General features: G+C 59.1%; 1 protein-coding gene across 3 annotated transcripts in view; it reads right to left on the minus strand.

Moving 5' to 3' along the window:
- Positions 1–727: 727 nt before the first annotated feature.
- Positions 728–25,479, minus strand: part of OSBPL2 (oxysterol binding protein like 2) — a 44,890-nt gene continuing 20,138 nt past the window's right edge. For all 3 annotated transcript variants that reach the window (XM_076010818.1, XM_076010820.1, XM_076010819.1), the window contains 11 exons: positions 23,230–23,305; positions 17,558–17,692; positions 16,807–16,904; positions 12,270–12,452; positions 10,555–10,662; positions 9,875–9,964; positions 8,237–8,360; positions 6,600–6,728; positions 4,638–4,761; positions 3,662–3,752; positions 728–2,087 (listed from right to left, as the gene is read on the minus strand). In XM_076010818.1, coding sequence (XP_075866933.1) covers positions 1,985–2,087; positions 3,662–3,752; positions 4,638–4,761; positions 6,600–6,728; positions 8,237–8,360; positions 9,875–9,964; positions 10,555–10,662; positions 12,270–12,452; positions 16,807–16,904; positions 17,558–17,692; positions 23,230–23,305 — 1,261 coding nt within the window. In that variant the 3' untranslated portion in view covers positions 728–1,984. The remainder of the gene's footprint in view (positions 2,088–3,661; positions 3,753–4,637; positions 4,762–6,599; positions 6,729–8,236; positions 8,361–9,874; positions 9,965–10,554; positions 10,663–12,269; positions 12,453–16,806; positions 16,905–17,557; positions 17,693–23,229; positions 23,306–25,479) is intronic.

Genomic DNA, 25,479 nt, shown 5'->3' on the forward strand with positions numbered 1-25,479 from the left:
TGCTAGGATTGCAGGCGTGAGCCACCGCGCCCGGCCCTGAAAAACTCTTTATTAGAGATAGTGACATCAGCGTATCAAGGGTGACAAAGTTTAAGTGATGGCATTCTTAGGTGTCTTTGTGGAAATAGCAGCAACAAAAGATTGTAACCAGAAATTAGGATAACCTGGAAACGTGGCCGTGCTTTCCTGGCAGCCTTCCCACCCTTCCTGCCCCAGCGTCTGACCGGGGGACACTGAGTAGGCACAGGAACCAGCCAGGCCGGGTGGGCGGGGGCTGTCGGTGAGGCGGAACCACCCGGAGCCTGGCCCCAGGAGACTCAGAAACACAGAACTGTTGGCCAGTTATTTTAAGCAGTGAAAAATGGGATGATCTGCAAGAAGCTGCTAGACTTGCCTGAGCACGGCTGCTCTGAGTGTGTCTCCGAGTCTCGCCGCTGGCGCCTCGGCTCTCTCCCCTGGAGGACACGCCTTTGCAGCCGCCTGGAGAGCTGGAGCCTCCCCTGGCCTGCGCGGGGCTCCACGCTCTAACCAGCGGGCGTTTCGGGATCTCCTCTTCTCACGATGCCGAAATCCTGACTCCTCAGGCGCACCGGAAGTCTCCAAGTGGCGCCGCTGGACTCTCGGGAGCAGGCGGCGAGGGACTGCGCCCCGAGGATGCCGCCACACCCGGCTGAAGTGCCGCCGCGCCCCGTTTCCCAAGCCACAAACCAAGCTTTCAGAACAGGTACCCACTTTCCAAAAGTGTTTAATTAAAAATGTGATTCTGAAGCGCAGACACACAAGGATGACCTCTCATTGAGAAGTGCCCGATTTAGTAACCCACACTCCATACGGCCGTGTACACGCATGTGGTGCACACGCGCACACAGCAGATTGTCTTTGATTCAAAGAGCTCTACCATGACCTACCATGTCGACATTTCTACATAAATAAGGTTAGTCCCCTGACACAGACGAGTGCTGAGATGGACACACACCTACTTTTGGTTAAATGACTTTAATTACACCGCTGCGAGTGGGCTCCACCTCTGGCCCTCCCCAGCGCACGGCGGGATGTGACTCGCTGTGTTCTGCACATGCATGCTGGGAGCAGGACGCGAGAGTGCCGTGGGTGCAGGCGGCGCGTCTTGAGAGACGGCCCCGTGAGACGTGGGCGCGGTGCGCGGGGACGGTGAGGCTCTGCAGTGAGGACACCGCGGCTGCCCGCCTCCCGCGGGCAGGAGCGTCCGGGGATGCCGCCTCCCGCGGGCAGGAGCGTCCGGGGATGCCGCCTCCCGCGGGCAGGAGCGTCGGGGATTCCGTGCGGCTCTCGCTGCTCCTGCTCACGCTGGGCCGTCACGGCGATGCTTCGGTTTGGACAGTGTACGATTGGTGATTAATGCTTATCTTGCTCTTCAGCAAAATACTATTCAAGTAATTTTAACTTAAATATTTTAAAGGCAATCTTTACATTATCGAAGATTGGTAAAAAATACAGAATCTGACAACTTTTCATTTCATTCGATCTGATGCTTTGAAGATCTTCCCTTCTGTATCAGCACGGTTTAGAGAGCGATTCCCGGCTTCACGCGCCCTCCGCGGCGTTATTTTCAAGCCCCTCTCTTCCCCACTGGTCCCAGCTGAGAACGTTCTCCAAAGCCCGCCCTTGACCCGAGAGGCGAGGAGGCCACGGGGCCTCCCGAGCTCCCCTCCGCCCACGCCCCGCGATGGCGCCCTGAGCCCCGTGAGCGCCGCTGGTCCTCGCCGCGTCGGATGAGTCCCCTGTTCAGACCAGGATGAATCGATGGTCCCGAGTGAAGCTGCGTGAAGAGACTGCACAGTAGCAGATGGCTGGGCAACCGGCAGCTGATCAGACGCACCGCTCACCGGGACGGCGCGGTCCCCGTGAGCACAGTCGTCCGAAAGTCCGTCTCCGCCGTGACCAAGGCCAGCCTGGCCGCTCGAGGGGCCCAGCCTCGCAGGCCCGGCCCTGGCGCCCCTCGACCTCAGTAGATGTCTGGGCAGTCGGAGAAGTTCCGCTCGAAGTAATCGCCCGCGTACAGCCAGTCGGCTGTGCCCGTGTAGGGGTTGGTGCCCGGGGAGAACCACCTGTGGAACACAGAGACCACGTTCAGCGGCCGCTGGCCTGCGGGGCAACGGTCGTGTCCCTCCCAGCAGGCACCGTCACTGCCACACGTGTCTGGAAAGTGCAGCCCAGGGCGACCACTTCACTGGGGACCACTGAGCACATTTCACTTGTGACCTACGAGCGTCATCCACGTCAGCTGCACGTCCCCCAAATCTCGAGGCGTTAACGCAGCACAGAACCGTCACACCAGCCGTTACCAGAGGACAGTCACCGCGTCCTAAGTGACGCGGGGCCTCCTCAAGCTGAGGGCAGTCACTCGCTCACGTGGCCTTCTATTTAAAGCAGACCCACGACTGTTTCTGAGGACAAGGGAAGAGGTGACAGGCAGTGACGGTGGCCGTGCCCTCCAGCACCTGCTGGGCCTGGGGACGGGCGGGCCCCGCTGGCGCTCAGGGACCTGGGAAGCGTTCGGGGAGCTCACTCGGGAGAAGGAATTATTTCCCGAGGATGAAAGATCATTATTTTCACTATATATTTTTTAATATTTAAAAAAATAGCAGCATGAAGGAAGGTCAACTATTTTTAAGCTGTTTTTATCGGGGACCAGGGCAAATTCCAAATATCCAACTATCAAAAGCCTCGTGCTAACTAGAATTGGGAGCCCAAGCATTTAGAACTGGGCTCCAAGTGGCAGCCACCAAAGTCACCAGACAGGGCTGTCACTGGCCTTGGAAACAAACACTAGGAAGGGCATCGCCAGACAGACTGAAACGGCTCAAAAGTACCCAGAACTTTCTGTAACAGACATGTTTTCCTTATGTGTGTGCATATATTTTACTTATGCTTAATTACAGCACTTTATTGACGGAATCCTTGTTACCTGAATTATTCTCATATTGTGACAACCAAACAATAAAGAAAACAAAATCAGTTTGAGGCAGCTGAGTTGGAAACAGGAACAAAGCTCCTGCCGTCCGACAGCTCTGGGGGCCCCGCAGGAAGGGTGTGGATGTGTGTCCCCCGCTCCGTGTCCCCATCCCTACCCACGTCTCTCGGCCACGGCACTGAATTCTCACAGCAAAACCTCTCCTGCCCACGGGTGTGAAGGCCACCCTGAGCGTGGCTGAGCGAGGACGTGGCTTTGGCCTGGTGCTCCGTGCCACGTGGCATCACAGGGCCGGGTCCCTGAGCCCGGGTGCTCCCAGCACAGAGCGTGGACCGTGGCCCCTGGGGCGGCACCAACACTCTCAGGTGTGCTCTCCTTGAGCGAGTGGGGGGTGCAGATGACACCTCCTTAAATGTGCAGTGTCTGAGAAGAATGCGTGGGGTCAAATACGCCACTGAAGCGTGAGGGTGAGGCCCAGGTCTGGGGTGACGGGCCTCTGTGCACAGGCCACTCCCAGCTGGGTGGCGTCAGACAGGTGTGCCCTACCTGGGACCCTTATCTATACGGTGGCAGCCGGGGGTGGCTGCTGCTGTCACCACCTTTATCAGCTACTGCTTGGCCACAAGGGGTATGTGGGAGGCCCTCCTTCCTTCCCTCAGGTGTGTGTGGCCCTCCTGGCTGCCCAGCGCCTGGCCCCGCAGCCCTCACCTGGTCCGCCACTCCGCCTCCTCCTTGGCACGCTCCCGCCGCGCTTCTCTCTGCTTTTCCTCCAGCCGCTCCTTCTCCTGGCTGGCCAGGTCTAGGGCCAAGCAGACAAGCCCCTGGGTAAGTCAGGCTGGCAGCAAAGCCACCTGCCCACGTCCGACAGAGACCTCGGACCCCACGTGCCCCTGACCCCCAGGTACAAGGCCCCCTCTGGGTGCAAAGCCAGGTAAAGAGCCTTGTGACTAGGAGACCAAAGGCAGATGCCAGGGCCCGGCTGCCTCCGCACCTGCGGGCGGCTCCGCGCGCCATGGCTCTGGAGCAATGCCGCGCGGGCCGTGGCCCGCAGGTGTCTGAAGCCTGCGCGGCAATTTAAGTCCCCCGACACCGAGGCAGGCAGGCGGGCAGCAAAACCCAAAGGACGTAAACCCAGCATCTGTCTCTTTCATTAAAGGCAAGTTTCGTTCAGCCTTGACCTCTCGGGATAAGCTGCCGTGTGGCTGCCGGTGACGGCCACTCACCTCACAGTGGCTACGAGCCTCTCTGCCCGGGCCACACCCCAAGGCGGGTTTCTCCGCTAAAATACAGCCAACGCCAAGCCGGGGGCACTCTGACAAGCAGGCCCAGGAGCGGCTTTGCTGCTCATTTGATGCAGATCAGTCAGTGATCAAGAAAAAGCGAGTTCGCGGCCGTGCAGAGGGATGAGCGCCCAGCTGGGCGTGGGCCATGGGGTCCCCAGTGACCCCAACCCTCACTTCTGCTGAATTTGGTAATTAAAAAGGGGGGCTTGTGCTTTGTATACGCTCCTGTTCCTTTTCCTGGCAATCGAATGTTAACGTCTTTACCCGAGGCCTGGCCACCCCTCACTGAGCTCTGCAGGCCGCAGGGTCTCTGGAAGGGGGTCACACCCCGGGCCAGGCCTTTGTGCTTTCCTGTCCCCGGCCTCGAGTCCCCCCAACCCCCGCACCAGCCGCGAGCGTACCCATGTTGCCGTTCTCCATGCCGCGGATGTCGGGGCGCAGGCGGCAGTCCGTGGGGGGCAGGGTCTTCTCCATGCCCGTCGCCAGTTCGTTGAGGCTCACGGTGAAACTGGTGAAATTATACATCTGCGAGAGCAGCACAGAGACGCGGCTCAGCGGCCACGGACAGTGCCAAGCCCACAGGGCGCCCGCGTTTCCGATCACGTCTCCCGCCCACGACCAGCGCCTTCTCCATCTCAACTACGCACTTGTCGCACGCCGTGGCTGGGACTTTTACAGTCTGAGGCGCGACAGCAAAATTAGCATGTGTTTCTTTTTCCTTCACAGTTTCACAGAGAGAAGAGTCATGCCGCTCGCTTGCTGGAAACCATCCTGTCTAGGCCACCTGTGTCCTGCCCTAAACCCTTGGTCCCAAGCCCATGCCTCCCCTGCACCCTGGGGCTGCGGGACCCCAGGCTGTGGCCCCCCAGCTCGGGTGGAACACCCACCCCGTGCCGAGGTCACCCAAGTTCCCTTCCTCAGCCCAGACGCCCGACGCCCGCCTCGGACTTCCGTCTGCCCAGCTTCTCCCAGGTGTCTGGGGGGGGCGTCTGCAGCCCAGCACGTGCGGGGCCTGCTGCACACACTGGCCCCACCGTCCCTGGCCTCGCACCCCCGCCCTCTCTGTGCCCTCGTCCCATAGGGTCTTGGTGAGCGGCCAGCAGGGCCGCGGAACACCTCAGCCCCACCTAGTCTCTGCTCAAATGACTCCCGGTGCCCCGTGTCACTTGAAGCCCCCGCCCCCACCCACACAGCTCCGGGCCTGTGGCCCTTCTGCCCCAGTCTGCGCCTGGGATTGCGCCTAGCTGTCCCCCTGCCCTCCCTTGGGTGCCCGCCCCCTCGTGACTGAAGCCACAGCATCAACCTTCCCCGCCCTGGCGTGTTTCCCCGGCGCCCTATAAGGCCTTGTGGCGTTCAGGTGTGTCCACCGCCGGCCGCCTCCCTGCGGCGAGGCCCTCCAGGTCTCTGCGTTGGCTCCTAGAGCCCCGGGCCCACCTGGCAGGCAGGAGGGATTCAATAAACCCCCTGAACCAAAGGACAGAGGAAGGGGAATTTCCCTGAAAAGGCTGAGTTTTTCTAGACAAAACCCTTAACTAGCACCGCGACGCCAGCTCACGCTCCACCGAGAGGGTGGCGCAGCTGTGCTGGGCTGACGTGCCCAGTGTTTTGTTGTTTCTTTTTCTCTACACTCGCGCCGCTAGCTCCACAGGACACAAAATACAATGAAATGTCTATCGTAAGTTATATGTAATTTATATATAAATAATGTAAGATTAAAATAAACTTATTAAATAGTATGTTACACATCCATCACATAATAATATATTGCGTGAATATATCCTTATCACAATATATCACATATGTTGTATTATTTACTTGTACCACATACGTAATATATTTTATATGTAATGGAAATTACAAGTGCAACGATCAAAGACAAACATCAGGACGCGTCTAAGCATCTAAACTGACAGGTCAGAATAACAGTCCCCCAACGGTTTGGAGCCCCTTTCCATGACACAGAAGAGGGCCTGGCAGGACAGCCGTGTGCGTGCCACTCGCGGCAGAGGACAAGCGTGTGCCTGGGGGCGGCTCTGACGTGGCCGTGAGCACGCAGGGACGCGGGCTGCACCAGGCGCATCCCCTGGTGCAGCCCGCCCATCCCGCCGGGGCGCCGACTCCCAGACCCCGCAGTGAGCCCAGCGGCGGCGCCCAGGCCCCGTTGTGACCTGTCTGCTGAGGCGGCGTGGGCAGGGGGAGGGGCAGCAGGCGCAGGGGCACCGGCTCCCAGACCCAGTGGCCAGCGCGGTGGCGGCTCCCAGACCCCGTGGCCAGCAGGGCGGCGGCGGGGCCCAGGCCCCCTTGTGACCTGTCAGCTGAGACGGCGTGGGCAGGAGGAGGGGCAGCGGGGGCGGGGCACAGACCTGGGCGGAGTTGGGGGGCCGGGTGTTGATCCTCCAGAGCAGCTTGCTGCCGGGGACGACCTGCACGGTCTCCTGCGCCTCGGGCACGTCGTCGGCCACGTCGCTGTCCGCCTTCTCGGCACCGTCGTCCTGAAACACAGAGCGTGCTGTGCAGCCGCCGGGCGGGCCCAGCCCGGGCAGAGCTATTCTCGGAGCGCCTTTCAGACCAGCCGCCAGCCCCGAGCACGGCGACGCGGCCTTTCCTTTTTTAGCCAAGGAGAAAACCGAGTGCCTCCCCGGTCTGCGACCCTGCCTGTCAGTGTGGAGAGGGCTCGTGGCCTTGGGCAGGGCCGTGCCGCGCCGCCGGGACCCCAGAGAGAGGCAGGCGGGGCGGAGGCACGCGCCTCTCGGGAGCCGCGCACCGCCGCTGAGACGCTCCCCGAGTCCGCGCACGGCGAGCTGGGGCGACGCCTCCCAAAGCGGCAGGTCCATTTGAGCTGACGGGGACCTCCTGAAAGGCGTGTTTCTGTGCTAAGGGCTACATTCTGCTCTCAGCTGAGAAGCGGATCACACGTGGCTATTTCACGGTATCTCAGCATTGCTAGGCTGAGTCCCGACTGCACATCTCATCCTAATACAAGGACACAAATAGGTCTTGGGGAAAGAATTGGCTTCTCAGAGGCAGCTGTTGCGGCAGAACACTGACAGCGGGCGCCAAAGCCCAAGACTCCCTGCCTGACTCGCCCCGGCTGTGCCCACGCCGGCGTGGCTCTGAGGCTGGACGTGGCTGCGGGCACGCAGCTCCGGACGGGTGTTCGCAGAGAACACCCCCATCTGCAGCTTGCCCGAAGCAGCACGAAGGCAGAGCGGAAGAGTTAAAAGACATCCCTAAATGGGCCTGACGCTCTGAGTCTGTGCAGTCTCTAAACGGAATTTTATTTTCTCTTTTTAAGTAAAAGAGAATTATTAGAAAAGGTACCTAACAGCACACATTAAACGTCACAATATCAAAACCAGAATCCTGGAGGAGGTTGAATATTTTTGTTAAATAAACATTGGGCATCTCAGGTTTGGAACGTTCCAGTGTATTATCTGGGAAATACGGCACGCCTTTGGAACTACCACTTGCAGTTTGAGCGCAAGAGACACTGGGCTCGGGACCATCAGTATTCCAAGGCCCTGGCAGACAGTCCCGCCAGCGCCTCCGCACTGCCGAGCACATCGCCTGCCCCTCAGAAGTAAAAAACAAAACTGAAGTTCACTCGATCTTTCAAATACGTCTGGGCTAACGCAGGCAACAGAGGAAAGGAGATTCATTAAGAAGGGCCCAGAACTTGGAGCTACCACAAAAGAAATGGCCTGACGTGAGGTTCCCCCGGATTCTTCCAGAGTATCTGGGGGGACAGACGCCATGACGCCCCGAGCCCACGGTTTACAACAGCCGCGTCCTCTCAGTCGAGACGCAAACCCCACCACCAATGCCAGGACTCACACACAAGCAGTTTCATCTACACAGACAAGTTCTGAACATCCGTCCCTCCCACCTGGGCCACGGGGGCTCTTGGTCCCCCCCCCATGCACGAGCTGGTGGTGGCAGTGGCCAGGCGGCCCTCACCCCAGCTCCGCTCCGCAGGCGTCGGCCGGACGCAGGCCCTTACCAGCTTAGCCTTCCGCAGGTGGCCGCCTCTCCTCTCCTGCTTCTTAAAGGACTCGTAGGAGGCGGGGTCTGTGCCCCACAGGCACTCCGTCCACTTGCCATAGATCACAAAGAGCTTCTGTTTGCTGCAGGCAAACGGGATTTTCAAGACCAGGTTAAGAGCGGCTACAAACTACCCATCTGAACATGCAGCACCTTGACTTTGACCACAGAACAAACGTCCCTTCTGCCATGGGATATCTTCTACATTTTTGGGATATCTCTGGACAGAAATGCAAAAATGAAAAGGTGCATTTTAGGACTTCTACTCATGCCATTCGGGGGTAGCTATTCCTAACCCTGATGCACCGACGTAGAAAAGAAAAGGAAGGTGCAAAACCTAAAAGGGGCCTGCAGCACTGTGGGAAACAGGAGGTGACAGGAAGAACATGCACGTTTTTAACTTTAAAGCCGTATGTGTCCATATATTATGATTTTTCCTTTGTGAGCCGAACTTGAGCTGATATCGTTTCTTAAACACAGTGAATTTCTTGCACGGTATGTCCTTCAGCCCTTTCTCTCGGTACCAGTATCACAGAAACAGCCTTTCTCGTGTTCGCTTGGTGCTGTCTGCTCTGTCCTGGTACCTGCCTGCTCTGTCCACCTGATACCAAGTCTGGAGATTGTCACAGATCGGCTGCCAGGGCTCTCTGCCCGATCCCAAACGGAAGGGAAACCACTACAACATGGCACTCTCTCTTTGCTTTTGCTTTTTTGCCTCCTCCAGGGAAGTGGTGCTCTGGCAGGCTCAGGACACCCGAGGGCATGTGTGTCTCAGAGCCAAGTGTAGACGTGGCCTGCAGACCCACATGCGGAGACCACGGGGAAATGGCTGGGGACACGCTGCCCTCCAAGCAAGGAGCACACTTGAATTCAGGATGCAAAGCCAGGAAACCAGACACGGCTTCCACGAGCTCTCCGAGGGTCCGCGGCCCAGCCTGGGCTCCCCCACCTGCTTCTGAGAAGGGACAGGCCAGTCTCTCCCGGCTGATGCCCATAAGGGAGAGGCTGCCCTGGGTGCTGGGCAGCGCCACGCCCACCAGCAGGACTGCCACGGAGGTGCACACACCGAGTCCTCGTGTGACTTGCAGAGAAAGGGTGGGTCCCAAGCCGGACACGTTTTACAGGCTGTCTGAACAGGCGAGCTTCTGGCACCAAGAGAGGGTGGTCGGAGCAAAAGCACCCACTGTTTTAAATTGGAGACGGGTTTCTAACTGAAAATGTACAGATTTTAGGAGCTCGATGAAACCTCTTGACATTATATGTGGCTCAAATTCCTTAGTGGAAAAAAAATTGAGAAATTTGAGACCCAGAACATAAAGTAATTAACCCAATAGGAGGAACCCCCCAAAAAAACTTGTTAAAACAGTACTGACCATTTCTCTGCTCACAGAAACCTATAAAAGTCCCTGATTTAAAGATTGGAATGGGCCAGCCACATGGCAGTGACGCCCACACACGCTAAGGTCTGGAGTTTGGCCTGACGACACGCAGTGCACGCTAGTGGAGAGAAGGAAGCGGAGTCACTGGTACAACCACATCCCTGCACGGCACACGCGCCACACAAGCACACCGGGAACCAATACGGACGCAGACATACTTTTTGTCTTGGATGTGCCCTTCCACCTTGTGAAGCTCTTTTCCAAACAGTCCACATGGTTTGAAGTTCAGCACACACTTATGTCCAGTCCTGCAGGAAAACCAAACACAGGCTTCTGTTGTGAGATACGAAATGTCTAGAGGGAAGCAGGCTGGAGCCACCTGGGCAGGCAGCGAGGGAGTGACTGCAGATGGGTGTGACGGGCCTTTGTCATACCCACAAAGATAGAGATGTCCCAAACCCGGCTGGCGGGGATGGCTGCAAAATTCAGTGACTTTACTAAAAATTATCCAAGTCTCCACTTGCAATGGGTGAGTTCTGGGACACATCGCTTGTGTGTCTCACTAAGGCTATTGAGAAGCCATGTCGGCCCGGTGTGAACTTCCAGGAACGAGTGTTAGAGACAGGACGGCAGACGATGTTTGGGGACGGTCACCACGTTTCACCTGGGGATGGCACCACTCTGGTGTCGGCTAAACTCTCAAAACACAGTGAGTATTGACTGAAAACGCCGCCACCACCACGGAGCACCCGGTGACGTCGTGGCCAGACCACAGGCAGAGGGTCTGGCAGCAGCGGCCCATCACCGGGAGCTAAAAGCCGCCCCAAAGCGGGTGCCCGCGGCTCACTCAGCCCCTCCCAGAGTCTCGGACAGCCCGGCCACGAGCGGGCACCGTTACCTGTGGTTCACGATCTCCACCGTGCCGTACTGCTCGATCCACAGCTTCCCGATGATGACGTTGTGCACGCAGCAGGTGGGGTTGGTCCAGGTATAGGCTTCATTGTGTCTGTGAGAAGGCCGGAAAGCAAGTGGGTCAGGGGCCCGAAAAGCAGACACCGTGTGACCCAAACTGCGGGGGCGGGCGGAGTGGAGTGGAGCACGGCTGCGGGACCCGCACAAGGGCTGCTTTGAAGTCCCTCCCCCGGCCCCTGCTTATTTAGCATTTGTTTGAAATTTACTTCTTTTTTCCTTTGTAGCATCAACAAAGCTTTCTGCTTAAATGTCAAGACAAGTTAATAAGCAATAAAAAAAGACTGAACCAGAGCAATAGCATCCTTGTGAGGCTGTCAGGAGTCAAGCCACTTCACCAGACGCACCGCGGTGCCGCCCACCCTGCACGCGGGTCCCAGCCTTCTGGGGAGCTGGAGGGTGGCAGGAGGAGGTGTGGGGGGTCCCCGGTTCCCAGCAGCACCCCACACGCCCTTTTCTTTTACTCCCCACCCTCCCAAATGGCCCTGCCAGGAGGAAAAACCCGCAAACGTGAGACGCAGATCCCCGGATCCCCGTCTCAACAGAGGCTGCGTGAAGGAGCCGCAACTCGGAGCCGGAGTGTTTCATGGCGTGCATTTGGGATTCCTCAGATTTCCCAGGTGGAACCCAAACCTGTTCACCAATCAGGTTTGCAACTTTTCGGCTCTGCATGCCTCACCCCAGGAAGGCAAAGGCCACGCTGAGACAGCAGCAGTGTCAGCCCCACGGCACCCTGGCAGGGCCTGGCCACCCCACCAGCCCGAGGTGCAGTCCCCGGGCGGTGCCGGAAGACCCTGCTCCCCCAGAGCCGTGGGGCACCTCCCGCAACCAGCCAGGCCAGGCCGACACGCGGCGGAAACCGCATCAAATGTTTTGCTGCAGCAGGTTGCGGCTTGACGAGACTCCTATGGCAGAGAACTGGCCACCACACAGAACACCGCATGTCACTGCCAGGACTGTGTGTCTGGGGGGGTTGACATCCAGCCATTTGCAGGGGAATCGTTTTTTGCTCGGAGGCATCTGTGACTGCCACTGGGTGGAATGGAGAGGGTGTAGACTGGGGTGGGGGCAGGAGTGGGGGCAGCCCCCGGGACGGCCCCTCCAGCGATCCCTCTCGGAATTCAAACCCCACGTCACCCTCCCGCTCCGCCAGCCCAGCGAGACCGGCCCCACACGGAAGGCTGGGTGTGGGGAGGGTGGCTTCCGTGTGCGCTGTCCCTGAGGGACGCCAGCTGCCAAGCTGTGGGCAGCCTGGGGGGGGGGCTTGGACACAGGTGTGCGGCCGCCCGGCCTCACTGCAGCTCGGCTGCCTCCACTGCAGCCTCCCAGAGATCTGCGGCCTGGCCCCAGCCCTGAATCTCCCCATGCAAGACGATAAACCCGGTTTTGCGCTGCCACACTTGGGTTTGCTGTGTGCAAACACGACAGCAATCAGAGGTGAGAAGAATTTCCCCAGGCGACACCCTGATCGGGAGCCTCCCTGGAAGGCGCTGCTGCAGCGGGAAGAGCTGGCTGCCTGGCAGGAGGAGCACAGGATTCCCCGCCAGAAGGAAGCGCCTCGGCGCCCAAGGAAGGCGGCTTCCTTCCCAGCCCACGACACACGTCCCAGCTTGCCGCAGAGGCCGAGCGAGGCGCGCCACTCACTTGAGGAGCTCCAGCGTGATGGTCCCCCGGGGCTCCGCCTCCACGCTCTTGCCCCAGAACTTCAGCTTCGGGTAGATGGAGCCGTGGAACAGGAAGTCCTGGCCGAGGCCTTCGGAGTAAAACGCGCTGACGGGGGGATGGTGGCTGACCTGCTCGGATATGAATCTGAATCCCAGATCTTCCCTAGGGCCGACAGGAAAGCAGGAGGAGGAAAGGAAGGAGAGGGAAAAGAAAGAGCCACGTCAGCGACCGCAAGGCCAAAGGAAGGTCAGCTCGCAGAGGCCTGGCACAGCCCGCCGCTCGTCACTAGGCGCTCGAGTGCCTGGCGCGGGCGGGAGGCTCCTGGAGGCGGGAACATCCACCACCTGCCCTCTGACTTCACACTTGGCCTGATGCTGACACCAGACAGACACACACAGGTGCCTCCCTGGACCACACCTGACCCCACAGCACAAGCAACAGTGCAGGGCCCTGCCTTGACCCGCACACACGCGTGGGGCCACCCAGGCCGCATGGGCGCTGGGCCACAGGTGCCCGTGGCGTTGGTGGGGAAGCGCCTCCTCCAGGCGTGCCTCCAGGCTCTCACCCCGACCCGCCCGCAGGCCCAGCGGGGACCCAGGGCCTCTTGGGAGGGTGTCTGCACGGCTCCCGAGATCTCGTGATGAAATGTCTCATGCCCCAAAATACTCCTGGCCAGGAAACAGGATTTTCAGCACATTCTCTTTTTCAATAAAAATGTCAGTTTTTAATTGTTCCGGAACCGTGAATACACCTACAGTTGTAGTCATTAAAAATTATAAAAGCTAAACCACATAATTACTAACTTAACTAGAATTAGAATTTCCAATCATTAGAGAGGAAGAAAAGTAGAAAAAGTGGATTTTAAAAGGTTGTCTACCAAGGTATATAATTTACAAAATGAACACTTGTCTAAGAAAAGAAAGAGTATTTTTAGCTGCACAAGAAGAATCGGCAGGCATGAAGATATTGGCGAGGGGGTCGGCACACGCGTGTGGCGTCTCCCCTGAGGCCTGTGAGGGCCTCACGGAGGCACAACACGCAGCAGACGCTGACAAGCGCGGTCTGGAAATAGAAATGTGACAAGCGGCGTGCACTGCAGCTCGGAAGGAGTTTCGGTTTTTCCTCCGTCTGCGGAACCCTGGCCCAGCCCGAGGGGAGGTCCCGAGAAAGACCAGCGCTCACAGCTCGCACCCCGGTCGCATCTCGGGCTGCGTGTGCTCCCTTCGTCCATCTTCTTCCTCCTGTCAGCTAGAGCTTTTCTCCTGCTCTGATTTACGTTTTGCAAGATATTTTAATAATTTCCTGGCTGGGCGCAGCGGCTCACGCCTGCAGTCCCAGCACTCTGGGAGGCTGAGGCAGGAGGATTGCCTGAGCTCAGGAGTTCGAGACCAGCCTGAGCAAGAGCGAGACCCCGTCTCTACTAAAAATAGAAAGAAATTGGCTGGACAACTAAAAATACATAGAAAAAATTAGCCGGGCATGGTGGCGCATGCCTGTAGCCCCAGCTACTCGGGAGGCTGAGGCAGGAGGATTGGTTGAGCCCAGGAGTTTGAGGTTGCTGTGAGCTACGATGGCACCATGGCACTCTACTCGGGGTGACAGAGCAAGACTCTGTCTCAAAGAAAACAACAATAATACTAATAATAATTCTCTACAGCCAGGCAGGTCAGTGCTGATGGCAGAAGGCAAGGCAGGTGGAAGGGCAGCCACAGGAACTGCGGCTCAAGAGAAGTATCTAGAAAAGGCAGAATGAATTCAGAACAAAAGCTTCCCTGAGGAGTGACTCTTGGGACAAGTCTCCCTCGTCCCGGCCTCGGTTTCCCCATTACTAAACTGCAGAAGCAGAGCTGTTCCCCACACCCCTCCTGCTGGGCTGCGCCACCGCGTGGCCCTCTCCCAGAGGGAGCGGGACTGCGAGAGCAGGTCTTCCACGGCGCAGCGCACCCCTGAACCGCACTAAAAGCCCGGGCGCTGTCCCCACCAGCAGCTGGACCACCCGGACGGGCGGGGGACAGCTCGCAGTCTGAAACGATGGCACTCAGGTTGCTGCCCAAGCCGCGCAGTGGCCGCGTGCAGACCGCAGGCAGGCCTGTGCTTCCACAGAGAACGAGTCCTCCCCACGCCCGCCTAGGAAGCAGGCCTGGGCGCACGCCGCAGCTCTCCCACGCCAGCAGACCCACCCGACGCAAACCAACGGCCCCGAATCCCACACTCACTCACCACCGGGAAAATCTCAATCGCTGATAACACGTAAGATACAATAAAGGGCCCGAAATAACGACCTGAAATTTCAAAAGAACGGTACGTCTCGGAATCGAGATGCCACTGTGCGAACGCACCGTCACTCCATTTTACAGAACAGAAAGTGCCGCGAATGAGCCAGGACACGCAGAAATGCGGAGCGTGAGAAATGGCCGCAGAACCAATGAAAAGCTGCGATTGGAAAAGCTGTGACTTCATGGGAGAGTGACCGTGGAGTGACGTGAGATGAGAAAGGGTGCATACTGACACCATCATGTCACGTGAACACGCACACTCGCACCCGCACTTCCACAAAAGGAACCGCTACCACGAGAACAGCTCTTCCTTCCGCTTTTCCCAGCGCTGCACTTAGCTATAAAGAACACTCTCTTGTAATTAAAAAAGCAAACTCCTATAACCCTAGCACTCTGGGAGGCCGAGGCGGGCGGATTGCTCAAGGTCAGGAGTTCAAAGCCAGCCTGAGCGAGACCCCGTCTCTACCATAAAAAAAAATAGAAAGAAATTAATTGGCCAACTAATATATATATATATATATATATATATACATATAAATCAGCCGGGCATGGTGGCACATGCCTGTAGTCCCAGCTACTCGGAAGGCTGAGGCAGGAGGATCGCTTGAGCCCAGGAGTTTGAGGTTGCTGTGAGCTGGGCTGACGCCACGGCACTCACTCTAGCCTAGGCAAGAAAGTGAGACTCTGTCTCAAAAAAAAAAAAGCAAACAGATTTATTTTAATAAAACATCCCAACAGAATCTCAACTAAACCGGAATCCAAAAAGGAGGCATATGCTCATGGCTGAACCCTCTCCCCTTTATAGCACACAGGGCTAAGATGAGCTGATGAGGGGCCCCCCCATCAGTACTGGGAAGGAGTAGGGGTCTAGAGAGGAGCGGCAGGGGTGTAGGGAGGAGTGGGGGTCTAGGGAGGAGTGGGGGTCTAGGGAGGAACGGCAGGGGTGTAGGGAGGAGCAGGTGTGTAGGGAGGAGCGGGGGTGTAGGGAGGTGCGGGGGTGTAGGGAGGCGCGGGGGTGTAGGGAGGCGCAGGGGTGTAGGGAGGAGTGGGGGTGTAGGGAGGAGTGGGGGTGTAGGGGGAGCGGGGGCGTAGGGAGGAGCAGGGGCCTAGGGAGGAGTGGGGGTGTAGGGGGGAGTGGGGGTGTAGGGAGGCGTGGGAGTGTAGGGAGGAGTGGGGGTGTAGGGGGGAGTGGGGGTGTAGGGAGGAGCGGGGGTCTAGGGAGGAGCGGGGGTCTAGGGAGAGGCGGGGGTGTAGGGAGGAGCGGGGGTCTAGGGAGGAGCAGGGGTCTAGGGAGGAGCGGGGGTGTAGGGAGGAGAGGGGGTGTAAGGAGGAGCAGGGGTCTAGGGAGGAGCGGGGGTCGGCCTAGATCGAAAGCCCGCAGGCAGGGACTTCAGTGACATCTAAGGACGTGGGGGGTCTCCTAGTGCCAGCAGGCCAGCCCCCACCACACTCACCCGCTGCGGGGGCGCAGGCCCGGGGATCGAGCCCCTCTGTGCAGTGCTCCTCTCTGGACTCACCTGCTCTTTCTTTTTTTTTTTTGAGACAGAGTCTCACTTTGTTGTCCAGGCTAGAGTGAGTGCCGTGGCGTCAGCCTGGCTCGCAGCAACCTCAATCTCCAGGGCTCAGCGATCCTCCTGCCTCAGCCTCCCGAGTAGCTGGGACTACAGGCATGCGCCACCATGCCCGGCTAATTTTTTTGTATATATATTTTTAGTTGGTCAATTAATTTATTTCTATTTTTGGTAGAGACGGGGTCTCGCTCAGGCTGGTTTCGAACTCCTGACCTTGAGGCAATCCGCCCGCCTCGGCCTCCCAAAGTGCTAGGATTACAGGCGTGAGCCACCGCGCCCGGCTCACCTGCTCTTTCAACAGCACCAGGACGACGCTTTGGAAAAAGGGCCTGCCTCGCACATTAGCACCTGTTTCCATTTTAGCGAAACCTGCCGATCCTACACATCTCGTACACGTTGCACACGTATGTGAAACTGTGTACGTACACTGCACACATCCCCACTCTGGAGTCCAACACGGTGACATGTTCTACTCTCAACTCTGCGTTCCCTAGGGCTTTGTTACATCATCAACACAGCATGCCTCGCACACGAAACAGCTTCTTCCTGTGGCCTTGCACACGCGTGAGCAAACTGCGTCTGAACCATTCCCTCTCAGAGCAGAGGGATCGACGCGGGTGGAAGAATCCCACTCACGGGACGCTTGTGGCGGGGCCTCTCTCCTCTTACCTGATCAGCTCGTACGTCTCTCCCAGGAGTGGATTAAACGGCTTGCCCGTCCGCTCCCACTGGGAGGCCACGGCCGAGACGGCGAAGGCAGCTACGGACTGCGGGAGGGCACAGGCGGGAGAGGACAGTGTCAGCTAGGAAAGCGTGGACGGCACCTGGCTTCTTGGTGCCATTACCTGCTCTCAGGTGACTTCCCAGTCTCCCACTAGCGACGCATCCTGAGATTATAGAACTTCCCAGGAATGTCATTTGTCACCCGCCACACCCTCAAAGCCACAGAGAGGAGGAACCACACGCTGTTCCCCACGCCTGTGGCCTGGCCCTTCCTCGCAGATGGGGCCCCGACGTCGGTCTGTCTGTCTCTCACACGCAGGGCCACACATTCACACACATGTGCCCACACACTCGTGCACACTCACATGCTCACGTACACACGTGCACACACAGACCTACACCGATACACAGTCGCACACACACACACACACGAGGGGCAGTGATGGTGCCAAAGGCCCCATGAACTGCCTGGCAGCAGGCCCGCCGCCTGCAGCTCTGAGGGCCAGGACTCCTGCCAGAGCAGCAGGGACGCGAAGAGCCGCGGCATTTCCGTGGGGACTCGGTGGCCCGCCCAGCACCAGCGGAGCCCCGTGGCCTTCCTCACAGTCGCCCCTACGTGCGGGCGAGAGCCTGGGTCCCCACAACTACGTGGCCGATGTTCAGGTGGGGTCGCTGTCCTCGCAGGCCCCGGGCCCACCTGCATGCGCTCGAGGGGCTGGGGCTGGCGGCAGGCCCTGTGCACGAGGTACACGTGCTCCATGTACTCCGTGATCCGCTGCAGGAAGCTCAGCGGCTCGTTGAAGGCAATCGGCATCGTGATCTTGGACAGCTCCTGGAAGGATCAGAGAAGACCTGCTCGCCACGCTCCTGACGTGTGGGCCCCACGCTGCCCCTGCTCTGGGCACCCCTCCTCGAGCCACAGACTCCAGCGCTGGACACATCTCGGGACCTCGTGGCCAAGCAGCTGGCCGCCCTCCCAGCCCCGCCCAGTGATCCCAGCCTCCCCCAGACATCCCCAGGCCCAGAGCAGTCTTCCCACACAACACTGCTGAGCTCTCTCCACGTCCCTGGCCAGCACCCCACTCTGGACACGGGATGGCCACGGGAGCTCCCAGACTGGCCCGGTTGTCCTGCCGTGACGACGCACACTGCCCACTGCGCTCCTGGAGCAGCGGTCCCAGAGCAGAGCTTTCACATCATGAATAAGACTCCCTGGCTTCCCCCGCCAGGTGCCAGGAAACACCTGGCAGGCGAGACCTTCCACGCCGCGGCCCCGAGGCTCTGCCCTGAGGCCCCAGAGCAGGCAAAGGCGTCTCAGCTTCTGCCCCGGCGCTGCGCAGCTCGGAGTACTAGAGAAGTGGAAGATGCCAGGGGGGCCAGCGCAGGGCCCCCTCCCAGCGGCTCTCTAGGGAAGCATTTCCGAAAGATCAGACGGACGGCCTCGCCGGAGGAGCACAGCCGTGCACGCCAGGACGGGCTCTCCAGGGAGGACCAGGGTCTGGGGAGGCCCAGTCGGGGGCAGAGGAGGAGGACGCACACAGACGGGAGCTACCCAGTGGCGACAGGGACAGGGATGGGCTTCGGGGTCCCCAGCAGGTCACGGGGCCTGTCAGGAGGCTGATGGGCACGGCTGGTCCACGTCCCTAGGGCCAGGCAGTGTGTGTGGCACAGCACCAAGGACACACCAGCCTGGGCTGCAAAGCTCCGGATGTCGGTTACGCATCGTGCAGAGAGGAGGCCTCTGCTCACACCTGGGCTGGGAGCGACCGCGGCCCAAGAACATGGGGCGGGACAGAGCCCTGAGCTCGGGCTGCGTGGGCAGCTGGTGCACGGATGGCACCGGACACGCCAGACACGGGGGCGAGGGAGTGGCTGGAGCTGGAGGCACAACTGAGGCAGCTTCAGGCGTGTGGGCGTGGCCGAGAGCGGGCAGGGAGCAGGACTGACCGGGAAGGGAGGAAGACACACACCCGTGGAGAGAGAGGGCGAAAGAAAGAGGCCCTGGAATAACGGGCAGAAAAGCAGAACGACAAACATTGGCTGTTTGTGCCCTGACAAGGGTTAAAGTCCCTCCTGAGCACTGAAAGCCTGTCAAACCGGAGAAGCGGCCACGGGCCACAGCGCCAGGGCCAGGGAAGCCGACAGCGGACAGGAGAGGCAATGGCCCCACCTCGCCCAGGCCAGGAGCAGGACACGCAGATCCCGCCTGGCGCTGTGGGCAAGGCTGCGGGGGGAAGCCCCCACCTGCCGGTGCAGCCCCCGAGCGAGGCCAGGCGGCCCCCAGAGCCCCCGCTCCTGGGACCTGCCCCAGAGCCTCAGCGGGCGCGGCTGCGGACCGGGGCGCTGCCTGTGCCAGGGAAAGACAGCAGTGACCCAGATGTCTACTGCAGGACACCGGTCCAGCGAGCCACGGGGCAGCCACGTGAGGGAACACAGTGGGGTTACAAAAGACAAGGCAGCAGCCGGACGTTGCTATGGACATACGGCTGAACGGGAGGAGGGCAGAGGACAGCCCAGCACTTATCTGAAGAAATGGGGAGAAGACACGTAATCGACTGTAAAACATGTGCAAGACACAGCATGAAAACGTGTAAGGGTCACCTGTGGGGGAAGAAGAGAGTGCAAGGAGGGGCAGGAAGCGGAACGTCTTGGAATATACGTTGACAACTATGACTTAGGACCCATGATTTTAAAACAAAATTAAATTTTAAAAAGCAATCTCTAAACAACAAAAATGAAACAAATGAATCTACTTGATTCCTTTGGTGGCCTAATCACCCAGATGACTTTTTAACACACAGTCGTTTGAGACCTACCCCGAGGACAAAGAGAGCCACGAAAGCCACAGACTGGCACCATCTCAGTAAATACTCGGCACTCATCCCGTTATCATGTGGGACAAAGCAATGAGTCAGTGACCATGTGCTGCTCTAAGTCAACCCTCCACCGTTCTGCCGGGCCCCGGGCCCCGGGCCCCCAGTGAGGGAGGAGAGACAGACGTGCAGCACGAGAGGCTGGGTAACGCCTGCCGCCCCAGTCTGGAGTGGTGCTGAAACAAATGAAAGCGCGGTTCCTGGCTCTGTCCCCCAAAAGACCTGGAAACAAGCCCACCGGGTGGCCCGCCTCGAGCCCAGCTGTCCTGAATTCTCTTTCCTGGAGAAACGGCCCGGTCGGGATCCGGGCAGCACGTGCTGGGGGTGGCGGGGGCGTCTGAAGCACCCTTTGCAAAGGACCCTGAGCCGACTCGAGGACACTGCCTCTGGCCCAAGACAGAGCAGCGTGTGGACTGGACGATGTCAGCTTCGACTCCACAGTTGAAAGCAAACCAGCTGGTTACACTGGTCACACCAGATGCCACTGGTGAAGGACACACTAGCAAAGGCCCAGACAGAGAGGAACAGTCACCGACGGCCCGACCCTTCCGCACAAACTGCGCTCACAGCAAAGGAGGGAACGCTCCCGGTACAGGAGCCTTCCCGACAGTGCGTAAAGAGCGGCGCGCCAGCGGCCTCCAACACGCCACTCCTCGTGAACTAGCGTCTGGCTCCGAGTGTCCAAAGCTTTTAAATTCAGAGAAAGAGCAACAAAAACGTCTCCCAACAGAAGGGACCAAACAAGGTACACACACATAATCCAAAAACACTCAAAAATGACATTTGAGACAAGTGGGAATCTGAACACAAGAGTAGATATTTGATGATATTAAAGAACTGTACTATTATTATTTTATTTTATTTTATTTTATTGAGACAGAGTCTTACTGTGTTGCTCAGGCTAGAGTGAGTGCTGTGGCATCAGCCTAGCTCACAGCAACCTCAAACTCCTGGGCTCATGCGATCCTCCTACCTCAGCCTCCCGAGTAGCTGGGACTACAGGCATGTGCCACCATGCCCGGCTAATTTTTTATATATATTTGTAGTTGGCCAATTAATTTCTATTTATAGTAGAGACGGGGTCTCGCTCTTGCTCAGGCTGGTTTCGAACTCCTGACCTTGAGCAATCCGCCGGCCTCGGCCTCCCAGAGTGCTAGGATTGTAGGCCTGAGCCACCGCGCCCGGCCAAGAACTGTATTATTTTTAAAGTAGAATAAAAATACAGTGTCTGTGTCAAAAACTCCTTTAGCAACACATACGAAACGTTCGCAACGAAAAGATGTCTGGGATTCAGTTTGCAATACTGCGAGGAGGCTCGCGGGGGCCCGGGGGGAGCCGCGCCGGCCACAGCGGGTCACGCGGGCACTTGTGACGAACGGGCTTGTCACGGCCTGGTCACGTGCGTGTGAGACGTCCACATTAACACGCGTGTTCACTTCTGTGATATGAGCTGAGAAGCAGTAAAAAGAGGGTGTCATCAGGACCCCAGGAGACGAGCGCTTTGGAAAGGCGTGTGACGGGCGAGCCACGGCGCCAACCGCGGTCCGTCCTGCCGTCGCTCACTCAGGGAGCGCCACCTAAATTGCCTCACACTGTTGAAAAAGTGCTTTGGTCTTGGAGTCTCGAATCAAGTGGTTTGTCAAGTGCATGAAAAGACATTCGTCCTCAATCTCCAGACAGATACTTTTGTTAAGACCTGAATTGTCCACATAGTCAAAAATGTAGGAGAAAATACTGCTCAAAGAAAAAAAACTCAGATGTGTTATCTTAAAAGATGACAGACAGGCCGGGCGCGGTGGCTCACGCCTGTAATCCTAGCACTCTGGGAGGCCGAGGCGGGCGGATCGCTCAAGGTCAGGAGTTTGAAACCAGCCTGAGCAAGAGCAAGACCCCGTCTCTACTATAAATAGAAAAGAAATTAATTGGCCAACTAAAAATATATAGAAAAGATTAGGCATGGTGGCGCATGCCTGTAGTCCCAGCTACACGGGAGGCTGAGGCAGGAGGATTGCTTAAGTCCAGGAGTTTGAGGTTGCTGTGAGCTACGCTAACGCAATGGTACTCTAGCCCAGGCAACAGAGTGACACTCTGCCTCAAAAAAAAAACAAAAAAAAACAGACGACAGACGGATGTGCACAGCAGCACAGATGTGTGGGCTGGGACACACATTCCGTTTTCCAGCTCTGTCTGGGGGAGGCCCGAAGCAACGGCCCTTGGGCAGCACAGGGCGCACCCCGCACCCAGACTCAGCTCCCCAATGCCATTTCCCAGAACGGGCTCCTTGCAGAAGGGGTTGGTTCCAGGGCTGAAGCAGGAAAGCATAAGCTGAACCAGAGCGTCCTCTAGTGCCTGAGTGCAAGTGTGCAAAAGAGCACCCCAGCAGAAGGGGAAGGACTCGACCTGGATGAGCTCCCTGAGGACGAAGTACAACAATTCGAGCAACTAAATAAACGGGGACATTTGGGAGGCCAAGGCAGGAGGGTCGCTTGAGCCCAAGAGTTTAAGAGCAGCCTGGGCAACATAGCAAGATCCCATCTCTACTCAAAACAGAAAATTAGCTGGGCATGGTGGCGCACAAGTGGGAGGCTGAGGCAGGAGGACAGCTTGAGCCCAGGAGCGCGAGGCTGCAGTGAGCTGTGATGATGCCGCTGAGCTCCAGCCTGGGTGACAGAGTGAGACCTTGTCTCTGAAGAAAAAAAACGGCAAGGTCCTAAGAGACGGAGGGACTGAGGCGCTGGTGCCTTCGGTGGAGGGGCACAGGAAGGGGAGGACCACACGCGGAGGGAGCCGGGGGCGGGGCAGGAAGAACTGCAGGGACGCGGACTTCGGGCAAGCAGGGGTCCTGTTCCAACCGCGTCCCACGGTTACCCCGTGAGATGCCAGCATCCGGGGAAGCTGGGCAGTGGTGCATGGGAACACTCTGGGCTATTTTAAAATAAAAAGTTGAAGAAAAAAATGAAGTTCCTTTTGGGGAAAAATGGACTGAAGTGGACAAGAGCAAAAAACAAACGGCATCACCAGAACTCGGGAGGAGGACACCTGAGAAACAGACCTGCGGCACCTGCAGGCATGAACTTGAGTCCCAGCGGCAGGTGCCGGCCGAGAGCGGGCAGGTGGGGGCGGCAGGGTGGGGCAGGCCTGGGCGTGAGGACCATAAAAGCGAAAGTCCAGGCTCTGGACACTCGCTCTCCAGTAGCTTTTCTGCCCAAACCCTGAGTGCCTGACAAAGGTGTGTGGCAGACGCTGCACCTGCAGCCCTGCGTGGCCAGGGACCATTTTGTGCGGATGGCGGGGTGGCCCGTGACCAAGAGCCCCTCCCAGCACGGCGGGCCAAAGGAGCCTGTGATGGCTCCAAGGCCACGTGTGCAACCCACGGCACGCCACTGCCCTGACACATGTCTCTCTTCCCGTTTTACTGCCGTAACTCCGCGCTGTTCGTGAACGCGCAGCGCGCAGGGCGTTCAGCCCACGGGGGTCGCAGAGCCGCCATACTCACCAGGCCGACGCACTTCTTCAGGATGGTCCACACGCTGAAGTCGCTCCTGGTGAACATGGGTGCGGGCAGGGACGTCCTGCGGGACACGAGAGGCACGCGTGTGGGTGGCTCCAACACGAGACTCACCCGCCATGGGCGACTTTGCTCCATGCTCACTTTTCTCTTTGATTTTCCCGTTTGAACACGAAATTTCTGCCTTCTGGCCTGCCTGCTCTTGGGTCTCTGGGTGGGGCTTCCTGGGGACGGGGAGGACGACCAGGCCAGGGGTCCTGGCCCCGCAGCGGCTGTGCTGCGGCTTCCCGCCCCGAGGGGGGACAGGCCAACGGCCGGGAGGCCCTCCCCTGCACACCTCACGGCCCTGCGGTGGCCCCCGCTGAAGAGCAGACGCTTGGGGCAGTGGCAGCACCACAGCCGGGGCGGGCCACAAGGCCACCGGGGCACATGCATCAGAAACCTTTTCCAGCCCCTTTAAAACACGTGTTTGTTTTCCTGAGGTGCATCCCTAGCAGGCAACCTTCCAACCAACTGCAACGGAGGCCGGCAGTCACGGCTGCGGCAGTCACGGCTGCGCCACGAGACTTTAATCCTCCACCCTGCTCCCAGCTGCCTTGGCTGGGGGCCACTGGGAACGGGGCGCTAGAAAGAGACAGTCTCCACCTGGGGAGGTGTCTGAGCACAGGCGTAAATCCAAGCTCTGAGGGGAGGCCTGCCAGACCCACACACGCCGCTGGCAGGGCACCAGGGGTGTGGGGGGTGCGCGCCCCCCCCCCCCCGCTGCCCACAGCCCTCTCTGGACCCCAGGGCTTTCCCACCCAACTCGTGTTCCTGGCGGCTGCTCTGAAGCGCCATCTGAGCCCGACTCCAGGGCTTCCGTCTCCAGGACGGCGAGAGCACGTGCTCCTGCCAGCCCAGACCCGGCTGCACCCCGGAGCGCCACATCGGGCAGCCCGGTCGAAGCTGCTTGTCTTGGGGACAGGAAGAGGAATCAGTAGCCTCGAGGCCAGCAGAAAAGAAAACCCCTGAGCGATGGGCACCTGGCACCAGGAAGCAGCACCCAGCTCCACCCGCCACGCTGGGCGAGCACTCGGGGACCCGAGGTCACTGCCAGGAGGGGACCTGGTGCCTGGCACCAGGAAGCAGCACCCAGCTCCACCCACCATGCTGGGCGAGCACTCGGGGACCTGAAGTCACTGCCAGGAGGGGACCTGGTGCCTGGCACTGGGAAGCAGCACCCAGCTCCACCCGCCACGCTGGGCGAGCACTCGGGGACCCGAGGTCACTGCCAGGAGGGGACCTGGTGCCTGGCACCAGGAAGCAGCACCCAGCTCCACCCACCATGCTGGGCGAGCACTCGGGGACCTGAAGTCACTGCCAGGAGGGGACCTGGTGCCTGGCACTGGGAAGCAGCACCCAGCTCCACCCGCCACGCTGGGCGAGCACTCAGGGACCCGAGGTCACTGCCAGGAGGGGACCTGGTGCCTGGCACCGGGAAGCAGCACCCAGCTCCACCCACCATGCTGGGCGAGCACTCAGGGACCCGAGGTCACTGCCAGGAGGGGACCTGGTGCCTGGCACCGGGAAGCAGCATCCAGTTCCACCCGCCACGCTGGGCGAGCACTTGGGGACCTGAGGTCACTGCCAGGAGGGGACCTGCCGCCTGGCACCAGGAAGCAGCACCCAGCTCCACCCACCATGCTGGGCGAGCACTCAGGGACCCGAGGTCACTGCCAGGAGGGGACCTGCCGCCTGGCACCGGGAAGCAGCACCCAGCTCCACCCACCATGCTGGGCGAGCACTCAGGGACCCGAGGTCACTGCCAGGAGGGGACCTGGTGCCTGGCCCTGGGAAGCAGCACCCAGCTCCACCCGCCATGAAGGGCGAGCACTCAGGGACCCGAGGTCACTGCCAGGAGGGGACCTGGCGCTGCAGAAGTCAGGAGAGGGTCCCCCAAGGACATGCCCGTTGCACAGAAGCGGGAGGGAAGAAAAGGAACTGAGACAGGGAGGAGGAAAGAAGGCCCCGGGCCAACACGTGACTGGACAGGAACTCGCCGTGGGAAGGTCCAGACGCATCTAAGGACCCAGAGGCCCGTAGCGGGCACCGGGGGCAACAGGGCTTGGGGCGCAGGAGCCACAGGAGTCGGGCGTGGAGGCTGTTGGGCACTCACCACAGCTCAGCCCGAGCCGGTGTCTGTGCACGCAGGGGGTGCTGTTCAGAGCTGCGTGGGACCAGGACTGTGAGGCTGCGCCC

Source organism: Microcebus murinus, chromosome 16 (genome assembly GCF_040939455.1).
Source record: "Microcebus murinus isolate Inina chromosome 16, M.murinus_Inina_mat1.0, whole genome shotgun sequence".
Taxonomy (NCBI): Eukaryota; Metazoa; Chordata; class Mammalia; order Primates; family Cheirogaleidae; genus Microcebus; species Microcebus murinus.